Source organism: Gambusia affinis, linkage group LG11 (genome assembly GCF_019740435.1).
Source record: "Gambusia affinis linkage group LG11, SWU_Gaff_1.0, whole genome shotgun sequence".
Classification (NCBI taxonomy): domain Eukaryota; kingdom Metazoa; phylum Chordata; class Actinopteri; order Cyprinodontiformes; family Poeciliidae; genus Gambusia; species Gambusia affinis.
This window is the reverse complement of record NC_057878.1, coordinates 13406536-13419177: the sequence shown is the minus strand read 5'-3', so window position 1 is coordinate 13419177 and position 12642 is coordinate 13406536. Positions and strand designations below refer to the sequence as shown.

The 12642-nt window shown below is 37.1% G+C and overlaps 1 protein-coding gene across 2 annotated transcripts in view; it reads left to right on the top strand.

The window, feature by feature from the left end:
• igsf3 (immunoglobulin superfamily, member 3) overlaps window positions 1–7194 on the top strand; it is a 111299-nt gene extending 104105 nt beyond the window's left edge. For both annotated transcript variants that reach the window (XM_044132196.1, XM_044132195.1), the window contains exon 9: window positions 202–7194. In XM_044132196.1, coding sequence (XP_043988131.1) covers window positions 202–452 — 251 coding nt within the window. In that variant the 3' untranslated portion in view covers window positions 453–7194. The remainder of the gene's footprint in view (window positions 1–201) is intronic.
• The last annotated feature ends 5448 nt before the right edge of the window (window positions 7195–12642 follow it).

Here is a 12642-nt window from a genome sequence, read left to right as displayed (position 1 = left end):
TTCAGGTAAAAAGTTCTGTTATGGGCACAAAATGGAAGTATGAACACACCAAATGTCATGGGGGCATGAAAAGGAGTACGAGCCGACAAAAGACAAACTGAAAAAATTGAAGTTTTCAACTTTACTGAAAGTTTAGAAAATGCTTCATTGTGCCACTTCGTATATGCTAACCATTTTGAATTGTTTATTCTTTGCCCCCAGTTTCCACCATACAGTCAGTGGTGTGCTCCAACGAGTCCCTCTTCTATTTCCTCTTCTTCTACCCTTTCCCCATCTTCGGCATCCTTCTCATTGCGTTGCTGGTCGTGCGCTACAAAGGTCGCAACAACAACAAGAGCCAGGAGGGCAAGAATGGCGCCCCCCTGCTGTGGATTAAGGAGCCTCACCTCAGCTACTCTCCCACCTGTCTGGACCCCCCAGCACTCAGCTTGCACCCCGGCTCGGTTGACTAAGCAAGGGAGTGTCCGATCCCCGCCCTTTTTTCTGCCTCACGCACATTGCGGACTCAGCTGACACAATGCCAGGGAGCCTATGTGGACTCCACCTTCAGACCTTACTGTTGTTCAATGCCGTGTTGAATTATAGTCAATGAGTTTTAATATTTCTACTCCGGCGGCTGTTTGTTTTTATGTTGACGGGCGTGTGTTTGTGTGTGTGTGGATGTGCTGACACGGATGGATGTACCATTTCAGCACAATTATTTGCGCGAGGGCAAACTGAAGGGCGAGAGAGTACCATGAACCTCTCCCAGTTTCTGTAAAGCCTAATCCCATAGTTGCGTTTTGATTTTTATTACAATAAATATTTATCTATTTTTCAATAGAGAGTGGAAGAAAAACTGCAGATAAGATCGTTGGCCAGTCTTGGGAAGAATATTTAAGAGCGTGAACTCTGCAGGCGACTCCAGCATTAAACGGTATGCAGAAAAGTCTTCAAACTGATCCAAGTGCAGCCACAGCCTAGCCTACTATGCTGGTTCCCATAGCAATGCTCTGCACCCACTGACTTCATAGCCGCTGGCTCCGTTGCCAGGCTGCAAGGAGACAAAGGCTAGGACACACAAGTCTGTGTCCTGAGCGAGGATGTGTGTTGGCCCACCTGCCTCCACAATGGATTCGCCTTGGCAGACTGAAACAAGTCCTGGTGTGCCACTTAAACACTGTCAGACACTCTGGCCCGAGTGAAAGACTGCCCCACTCGTCTTCTCCACCCTTCTCTCCGAAATGAGACGACAAGGGAAAGTAAAGGAGGCTGAAAATTATGGGGAATAAATGAAAAGGTCTCTTACTGAAGACATGTGAACTTAAACATAAGTGATTTTCTTTTCTTTTTTTTTTCTTTCAGTGCCAAGTGCTCCTTTTCAATGCTGTTGTCTGCAGCTAATGTTTGAAGTTTTAAAAGACTGTGGGGAAGCTGATGGGTTCAGAGGCAGTCGATTAATATGTCTGCATACATCCTGCTGTGGATTTATGGGCCTTGCTGGCTGTTAGATCTTAAATAAGTTCAACTTTTTTTGGTTAAATTAACTGAGTTACTGAATGAAATTTATTTTTCACACCTTTTCCTTGGTTGCCCTGAATCACCACTCCTTTTATTTATTTATTTTTTAATACAAAGGCCACAATGAAGAATATTAATGAGTGGTGTGGTAGGTGTAATATAACACAAAAATTCTACCTGCTCTTTATTTGACAAGGATAAATGTTTAGTTTACGATATTTTGTATTTATTGTTTTATACATTTTTTGCATTGCTTTGTAAGATTTTCCCACTTTTGCCTCTTTATTTCTTAAAAATGTGTGCATTGAACACATTATATCAATAGCCTGTGTGTTGAAAATGTGGTAGAAGTAGAAATGCTAGATCCGTCCTGCGCGTTGCAGTTTGTAGCATTTCATTACCAGGCTGTCAGGTTTGTTCAGTGTCAGAACACTGTATATCTATACATATAATATGCTGTGGCTTTATGTGTACAATAGTTGAACAAATAAGTCACAAGAATCGATTCACTTATACGCTTTTTTTGCTTGTTTATTTAGTGAAATGTGATGTAACACCTATGTAGGATGTTTCAACTGAAACTTGAGATGTGTTTGGTTTTCTTTTTTTTTTTTTTTCTTAGTCACGGAAGCTGGTTCCCACATAACCGTGACGTAAGGCAGGAGGGCTGGAAAAGCTGTGCCACCTTGTCAGCCCAGAGAGGTGAATCCCTCTGCGTAACCCGTACACTGCCAGACTGGACATGAAAACTCTTGAAAAAAACCTGTCTCAGTTGTGTCAACATGTATATTGCATGACAATATTACAGGAGGAATTTTGATGTTTTGTAAAGTTTTGAACATTTTAAGACTTGTGTTTTTGTGACAGAGCTGACAACCTCCCCTCGCTCTCCTTCCTCCCGAACTTCCTGAGCCAAGAGTTGACACAGTATCTGGTGCCCCTGGTCATCTCCAATATTTGACTACTGGTCCAAGATGCCCTTTGAACCTGTTTAAATAGCTGATTTTAAGGATGGTTGTTGTGGAGACTGTGTTTGATATTATTGCTCATAACTGTCTTTTTAATGCTTTGCTTTTATGCAGCACTTCATTAAACAGATTTATGTGAAAAAGGCCAAGTTGCGTTCCCAGCACTGATGCAATGGACATGATTTTAGTTCATTTAAAGTTTCAAAGGTCTAAGTTTGAATGAAGCTATTCACTTCTGTAGTAGGTAAGTATTGGAGCTGGTCAAACATGGCAAACAGAAGAGCCTCAGTTCAGTTCAGTTTATCTACATTGCTCCAGTACATAACATAAAATCTTTAGGCAATTTAGAAGACATTCTTTCAAGGCACTACAAGTATAATGACAAAATCTGACTTATTTACATCCATTTTAATTCAATCTTAGTAATAAAATAATGCAGTGAAGTTTGATTTATTACCATTATGTGAATTGGTAAAAGGTTTTCTGTCTAAGGAATCCCAGAAACTGCATTGGGTCATTTTGAGTGAGACAGTTGGGACAGTGGACAATTGAATACAATCTTGTGCAACTGAAAGAAGGGTGTCCTGGAAACCTGCTTATAAGACACACATCCTGTGAGGACACTAAGGTTTGTTACATTGTTTCCGAATGAGTCAGTTGCTGACCAAGCAGTTTGTTTTCCAGATTCTCTGATTGGAAGATAAAAAAACATCTGTCTTCTCTGAATTCTAATAGGACACTTATATTGTTTACAACAATATAACTCAGAGAGGTGGCCCAGACATTGAATTCTGTGGTACTCCATAACTTTCAGGCCTGATAAAAATGTTTCATATTAACAAACTAGAATATGTCAAATATCATCTGGACTAGGTTTATTACAATATTTTGTATTGTAATAAAACATGTTCCAGCTGTTTGTAAAAGAATATTGTGAATATTATGTAGAGGTCGGCTATAAATTCTCCACAGTTTCTGTCTGCAAGCACATTGCATTTCGTATCTCCTCCCTCGTTCACCTCAGTTTAGATGAATACCTTCTCAGCAGGCGTCTTCTGTATTAAACTATGTATTATCTGCATACATCATTTGACGTTTTCCTTGTCTGCAAAAACAAAACGGAATAAAAATTGCACTGTAGTTCTTCAAGTGAGAAATAAACCATTTCCTAGACCAAGAGGAATATTGGTAACTTGCCTGCCACCCATTATTATAGTTTAGAGTTTATTAATAGATGATTCTTCCATGATGGATAACCATATAAGGTTCAGAATATTATTGGCTAATTTTGAGTTTTCTTTGATATAATGAGATGGTAATGCATATAATTAGGGTGACATTTAGAACACAATGGACAATAAAACACTTGTGACAGACACCACCGCCCTTTAGCTGTGCATAGATTCATAGTCTAATAAAGTGTTCATTTGTAATTATAGGTCAAGCCATATGGAGACAACTTAAATTACATGTCAGACGCTTCTAAATCAGGTAGTTAAGAAGAGGACAAGCCTTTGGCCTTTTTCATGACGTGTTGCTGCATACAAAATTAATCAAATACAAAAGAAATAAATTCATATTTGCAAAAAGGTTTTGCAGAATTTAAAACAGGATTTGCAAATGATATTAAAGCCACTAATTTCAATGCAAAGTTACAAGCAAGAAAAGAAAAGAAGCAGATTATTTTTTGAAACATCAGTGTTAATCTGTCTTATTTTATGGAACTCTTTTTATTTTACGAACCCTCCAGAAAGCCCAGGCCTTCTGGACATGGGCTATTGGCTTTCCCTGCAGTGTGAACTAAAACATATGAGGATTCTTGTATTTCATTATGTTGCTCTCCTTGAGAATGAACAACCTTATGACCTGAAAATGAATAAAAACCACAATTAAAAGAAAATTAACTGTTTAAAAACCTTATTTAGAATTTGTCTGTGTTGTTTTAGCAAAAGTATTCTATTGCGCTATCTGGGTTTTAGTTTTGCTTGAATTTGAGTCAAAGTTAATTATCACACTGTCCTTAATCTTATTTTATTTTCAGTTTTGGTCATACATACAATACATACATACATAATTTCTACGCATCTTTTTGATTTTGATTTTAGCTAAGGACTAAGAGTAAACTATACATTTTTCTCTTGCATTAATTTACCTAATTTACTGAGAATTTTAATATATCCATAACTGTAATAGATTTTGTTCTTTGCTATAACTATTAAGATGCTTTTATTGTTTGTCATTTTAATACTTTGTTGTATTAACAGAGAACAAATGTTTCTTCATTGTTTATGTATGTTTTAATCTTTAGTATTTCCTTATATGAAAAAGATAGAGTTTTTCCTCCTCACCAGATTTTCCCATCATATTTGAAAATAGGTCTGTGTAAGAGAAAATAAAGGCATGACAGGTGCTTGCAGCCCACATGGCCCTCCTGCTGGGCTCCTTATTATGAAAACCCAATATGTTCATCCTTTGATACATGTGAAAGAATAATGGATCTTTAAGGCTGTGCATCTTGAGTAATACATATTTTGACAAATGCACAATGACAGAAATTTTCTTACATCTGTGATGTATGCATTGACAAAATATATGCATGTGTCTAATTTAAGTACCATGTTATTCTGTTTGCCATAAATATTAGTATTCTGTCCATTCTAACATTATCTTCAAAGATTAAATGACTCAGAATGTCACTAAATAGAACTGCGACACAGGGTGCATAAATATCTGAAACCTGAAGAAAAGAGTCAGTCGATGCTTTTTAAAGTCTCAGAGTCTCTGGGAACATTTGCTCAATTTGTTTTTACTGTTGTTTGACAGCTTTACAGAAGCGTTATTGACTTGCACTGGCAAGGAATGCTGAGTGAAAGCTGATGTGAAAAATAATTACATAAAATGTATTTGTTGGTTGACTAGCTGCCTTTCATAAATTTTAAACATTCCCAGAGATGCAGTTTGGTTAAACTGTGCCACCGTCAGAACAGCTGCTTCAGCTGCGGCTCTGAAATCCCTCAGAGTTCATGTAAAATTCATTTAATCTCCTCAGATTTGTGCCAGGAAGGAGAGAGTGTGGCTGAGGTGTGATGTCACGATGCTACCACTGTCACTGGGTCTGTACAGAGTTTTTTTTATTTTTTGTGTGTGGTAATGATATGAATACCATCCACAGCTGCCTCCTGAGATCCCTCCAGGCGGTGTTGTAGCCTTATTTTCATGGCTGAATAGCTTTAATATTTTGGTGTAAAATAGCATGACTTGATATGATCTGTTGGGTCTATCCAACGAAGATACATTCAGTTAACTAATTCAATGCATCTTTGTGTTTTATTTGGCTTTATTTTGAAAAAAGATTATTAAAACAGTTGGTGGATGAAGTTTTCTCACAAAAGTTAATGTACCGCTACCACTACTTTCAATCCCCTAGCTCTGCTCAAACCATACATTCAATGGTTAATGGTGTGAAAACAGTACTTTAATGTTTTGCTTTTGTGGGATTTTCACCTCAAACAACAATATCTACATGTAACATTTACAGCAGCTTTGAATTGATATTTACTTATACTAATATGTATTTACGGTGGCTGTCACATTTATAGACACAGTTAAAAGTGTGGGAAGCATTAAAATAAATTCCTCTTTTATTGCACTGGCTGTCACTAAAAATGCTAGAAACATCCAATGTTTACAGAATAATGTGAGTATTAAGAGGGGGGGGGGAAATTTTCATGTCATGCTCTCTAACAAGGTTCAAGGAAAAAAGCAACGCCACATAATCACACACCTTCCACCATGCTTAAAAGTAGGCATGAGGTGTTTTCCACATAGTTAACATTTGTTTTAAGGCACACTCACTTGGAGTGTTTGTGGTGAAAAATTATGTGTAACACGTCCATTATATGGTACTATGTGTTTCAATGGAGTAGGGCTATATGCACCTTGGCCCTCAAGGCTGTGGAAACTTTTTCTGCTACACTTTGTGCTCCCTTTCAACTTGTAGATAGTAAGCTTTTAAAACAGCACTCAGTGAATAACCTGCCATTTTATACCGCCATCATGCTGCTCCTTACCTGCCTTACATTTCAGTTGTGTTAGACACAACTACACTGCCTATGATTACATCCTCTCCAGCTCCCTCTTACCATGCATTGGACAACACCTCATGCAAAATTTCATTTCCATTTAAGCCACATCAGATGGAGATACATAAGTTATGTAAGTCATTGGTTAATGTTGCAGCAAGTACTCAATATTAACTTGATCTGAGGTTAAGGCTGTGCACACCAAGAGCCTGCACCGATAAAGAGATGTTAAAATGCCCAGCTGACCGATAGGTTTCCAAAGCAGCAGATCCAAAGCAAAATACGTCTTTTCTTTTTTTCTTATTCTTTACAAAACACAAGAATTCCTGCAGGAGTTAACTGGTTTGTCAATTCTCATTATGTCAGTCTGGATAGATCAAGATTTGACGTCAGTAAAAGGTATAATTGTTTGTGTCTTATTCTGATTTGCTGTTCAACTCTGAAGGATTTGTTTTTGTCAGAATAAAATCTATCATGCCTGATCCTTGAATCTTTTTAATAGCAAATTCCAACAATTTCTGGTTAATTCTATTAATAATCATTTGGAACATTAAACTTGAAGTCTCAGATGGTAAGTTGATCCCTAAATATAACATGAAAAAGCTTCGGACATCGCTGTAAAAATAATGTATCCTGTCTTGAAGAAATAAAACAATAAATTAAGCCTTCCCCCCATCACATGTATTGTAAAAAAAAATATTGGTACAATAAAAGTGGCAAGGATTTTAAAGGTTATTAGATACTCCAGCATAGGCTACATGAGAAGTTAGGAAACAGTCTAACAGCAGCTTTGATAACCTGGTAACCACAAATTTTCACGCTTATGTTGAGATTTTACTACAGCTTTTACCTCACTCAGTATGGTGACAGTAAAAACTGGTCTTCTTCCAGCCGCGTAATAGTGACTCATAGGAATGTGCATCTGTGTCCTTCCATATTCATACTTCAGGGAAACAGAGTAATGAATCCCTAATTCCAAGAAACTCTGAAAAATGTACTCATAAGAAAATTTTTCCAGTGAAATTCATTTCTGCAGAAATGTATAAATAACTACAAACAAAATTTCCCCTACTGAAAAAAAAGTTACATTGAAGGTTAGATTTTCTAAGTGTTTCAATGAGATTATTCTACTGCAGTAAAAATATGATTTAAGGTATTTTACATCTCTTTGCCTGGGGTGCCGCTAAACATGGCCAGCACTGTAATTAGCATGGGTAAGACAATGAATCGCAGTGGGAAACCTCATTCACCGCAACTACCTCTCACCTTACGGCTCTTTTCCCAGTTTTTTATCCATTTAAGTTGAATTACATGTGCTATAGCTTGGACTCATCATGCTCTCCAATCTCAAAGAAGTCTATACTCAGAAATAGCATCTGCCAATACGCTACAGATGGGGTTTTTTGAGACTAAGATGTCACAGCCTCACGAAATGCAAGAGCTCTCTCTCCCTTTCACTTCCTGGCTGATTTTTTTTGCTTTGCCTCCATTTTTTTTTTTCAAGCCCACCCCCTCTGAGGAAAGAAGATTTGCATAAAAGTAAGCAACGCTCACAAATCCACAGTTCTCCTTGCTGAGGACGCAGTCACCAGAGGGCACAGTCACATAGACAGTGCTCAGCAATCCGAAACGGCAATATGGCAGACAAGGAATGAGATCCTAATTTACTTCGAACGAGAGGGAATGTGGTGAAGGCATTTCGACGGGTGACTCCTCCTGCTTACTCTGTGGAGTGGACCGCCTATGATAAATATAAAATTAATATCTTTTTGGGTTCCAAAACGTGTTGACCCTCCCTCACATTGCACGTCAGCGAGACAGATGGGCTGCTTTGTTCTTAGAGGTGCACAAGGCAGAGCTGCAAAATTATCAGCAAGTGAAGTGTGACTGCTGGTTGAGGCCTGTGTGCACAGCTTGTCGCACTACCCACAGAATGATACCACACCGCTTTGTGCAGGAGTGACTCACTGAGTGATGTAAGGCTGAGTCAAAACACCAAGAAACACTCCTGATAAATAAACCGTAATGTACATGTTTCAAGCAATACCCAAGGTTCTCTGGTGATGATTAAGACAAACTGTTCTGTGAGAAATGGCCCTACAATTTGGCGAAGATGTAACAGAGGCAGACTGTAATCTCTTTGATTTGATTAAAATATGCAAATAACAAAGTAAAAAAAATATTATCCTACATATTTTAAAAAATAAGTAAATCTACAACCAATTGCTATATGTGATGTGATTAGAGGCTTATACATGATGAATATTGTCTTTGGAATTTTATATAGAATTACCAATTGACAAAAAAATTTAAAAAGGAAGTTATCATGACATATTTGATAGGTGACAAGCTATATATATTTGAGGTAAGTTGAATTGATTTAACAGAAAACTGGCTAGTTGCTTTAAAATTGAAATGACTTTCCCTAACAAAAATAACGATCCACCACAACAAAAATGCATAGGGTCACACATTATTTGTGGTGAATTAAAAGTGCGCAAAATTTTACAAACATGCACAGTGAAATATTCTCAACCCATCCATATTTAATCAACATAATATTCTGTGTGTTTCCATTGGTTCTGCCTAACATGGAATAAACTGATGCAAAGGTTTCCTCATGTTTCCTGCTGGGACGTCGGCAATTAGTCTCTCGGTTCTCTGAGGGTCAGAAAAGGCCTGGAGATTTGCTAATTGACGGTAGTAGGCATTTATTGTTTTATTTGTTTTGTCACATCTCCGCATTGGTGAAATCTCTTTGACACCAATAGATTTTTTTTTCTTCAAATTCCTTGTAGTTTGTCATCATGATTCAGTAAATTGAAAGCTGTATTTAAACTGTAATTTCATGTGTTTAGAACCGCAGGACATTACTGTAATGAGTTTAAGAAAGAAATTTAAAAAATTAAAAAGAACCGCAGGACATTAATGTAATGAGTTTAAGAAAGAAATTTAAAAAATTAAAAATTTACTATAGCCTAGTTCTAGCTTTAATTTTAACTTTACTATGATAAACCCTGGAACTAGATTCATATTAACAGTTATGATTAACCGTTTTGTTCCTTTGTGGGGTTTTCACTTTGTTCAATCAACTAAGTTGTTTAGTCGTTTTGTTGAAAAAGCAGCAAAGAGAAAAAATTGTGCTAAAAGAAAGGAAAGAAAGAAGTCTTGTTTAAATTTTGCACAACCAAGTAAATCATACACCAAACATGTGAAAGAAAATGCTATTTTTAGCATGCTTGTAAAATGCTTTGTGTGCAGACTATCCCCACAGTGAAACATGAGTGACAGCATCATGACACGGGGATTAATTTGTTCAGCAGTGTCAAATAGCTGCCATTGGTAAAATAAATGAATACGTGAAGAAACATGTCTTGCTTTCTGCCTACAGAGAAAGGTTTTTGGTTGTAAAGTAACAGAATGTAAGAGCAATCAACTTTGTGCTTGGGATGCACAGTGGGTTTGAACAAGATCGGTGTTAGGGTTTTTCTTTTTTAAAGCATTCCATTTAAGTGTCGAAAAGTTTGAAAGATGTGTAGCTTTCTCCAAATGGGTTTAACATTTTCTTCAAAGTTGATAGGAAATAAGAATCTGTGCTCATCTTCCCTTTTCTCATTAAGAAGTATTGCCTCGAGACTCTGAGCTAGTTTCCTAAAGGGATGGGATAATGGGAGGAAAAACAATGTGACACAGATGCCAAGCGTGACTCTTGAATGTGTCATCTTCTCAGTTTTGAATGTCTGACTGCATCTTCGTCTTCATTTCCTACGCTCCATCGGACCGTGGATAGACAAAGACAAGTCATTTACTGTCCCATGTTGTTTAAAGTAAATACTTAAATATGTTGACCAGAGTTTGCTAGAAATTTCTGCTGTCGTTTGATCTTTTATAAATGTGTGAGTATCATTCCTTTCAATAATAGCAATCCCATGCATGAAAACAGGCTCTCTATTAAGGCATATGTAGATGATCAGTATCAGCATCCCTGACTAAATTAAATACGATGTCTTGTTTTGATGTGCTGTCAGAAATTATGACAGCTGTACATCCAACAGACTGTACAGTTGTGTCTTATTTGAAAGGAGCTAAAACGAAATCACTGAATTTTATGAACACGAAACCAAAGCACTAAGATTAAAAAGCTTATAAGTTTTGTTCATATACGGTTTAGAACTGAGATATGTTATGTTGCGTATTGGAGTTTGTCACCTTGGTATTGTGAAAATGCTCCAGGAAAAGATTTTGTTTTGTTGAGCAAAAAAGGATTTTATTTCAATCAGGTTTCAAAAAGTACAGATTTGTGCACTGATCTCGAGGGACCTAAGAGTCAAATGTAGAATCCTCACTGATCTCTTTACACAGCATCTTTACCTGTTTTGACGAAGGGATGCATCTAAAAGCTCCCAGGGACTGGTTTTGGGTACTCCTGGCTGTTTTAGATGCAAACACTCAGCAGCATTATGTCTACATTTTCTGGAAAATGTTTGATATGACTTGAATAAATGATAAACATGGTTCTATTTAAAGCAGGAAAAATCTGTATTTAGAAAGTTAGTCTTAGCCTTATTGGGCTACGTTGTAGAACGTCAATCAGCTCCTCTTTGGTTTGTCTCGGAGCTGGAGCAAAATGCATGTTATCTTTCACGTTTCACTTTTGTATTTATTCCCTGTTTTATTTTAAAATATCTTGGAACCTATGTGAGCAGCAGTGACTTCATCTTATAAAACGCTAACTAGGCATCCACCAGAATCAGCTATTCTTAGGCCTAAAATGATGCCCCTGTGATCAACAAGGTTTCAAGTTTGACTAGTTTTTTATACACTGTCTGTTTAAAAAGACTGAGCCCAATCTTTCATTTGCCTTAATCCACCACAGCCCAGACTGTTTGCTGCTGCTATAATAACTTTAGTATAGGCAAACCCTCCAGAAATGACACAGTAAGCTCATAATATAAGCAGCTCAGTGTGCCTTTCAGCATTTTTTATTTAAGTAAATAGAAATGGGAGGCAGCTCGGCTGATCAGGCTTCCTCTCACCCCAGCCCCCACTCCTAGTCCTGATACCCTCATACCCCACAATGCTTCAACTACTGTTGCCCACAACATATACCATCTGTACTTTACTGCTGCCCATCTCACTTCAGGGCAAATGAAAAAGAGATTTTCTGTAATATTATCTTCCCAATTTAATTTTAATTGTTAATAAGACAATGAAAACTATCAGATGAAGTCTTTCTTCATAATAACAGTGAGTGTTTTGTTTTCCTAGGGGGCCCCACAGTAATTACCAATGAACAGGAACATGGAAAACAACTTCTCTTGTGTGCTTTTAGTGCTAAGAATGAGTACATAAGCGGAAAGATTTAATCCTGCTATATTACCATCCCAGAAAGGAGGCAAGGAAGCGTCACTGAGGCAAAGAGAATGCAGCGGGGAATAAACTCGACAAAATAAATGGCAGGAGAGAGCGAAGAAGAGAAGAGAGAGACAAAAACAATACACATTCCCCAGTGAGAGGCAGCTTCTTTTAAACATTTTGGAATCTGACAGCTTGTGTTATACAGCAAATGTTTGGGCATCCCAGGTTAAAATTCTAGCTTGAGTAGCAGAGCAATTCAAAGATGGCCTTGTTTCCAAATGGGTTCAACTGAAACATGTTACATAAATTTGTTTTAAAATATGACTGCAAAGACACACAAAAGGAGAACTACTTATGTTTTCATCTGTCGGCTTTATGAATACAAATAAATACTATATGCTTACTAATTCCCTCTTTCCACTCTTACTATATTACTGTTAATTTTATGAAACCCTTTTTTGTTTCTTTATGTATTTTTTTACTTCTTTAAGGATCAAATTTGGAAAGCGAAATCTAAATCTACATATTCCAATGATGTTAGTTGTATTGTCTAACTGTTCTCAGTGAATAAAACATCAAAGTACCATTGTTGCTCTGAAGCTGCACAATTTCAAATGTCAAAAAGTTTCAAAGTTTTTTTTGTCAGTAATTCACTTTAAAAAGTGCAAGTCATATTCTCTGTGGATTCACTGCACACATGACACGAATGGATTTTAAGTGTTAATTTATGCTTT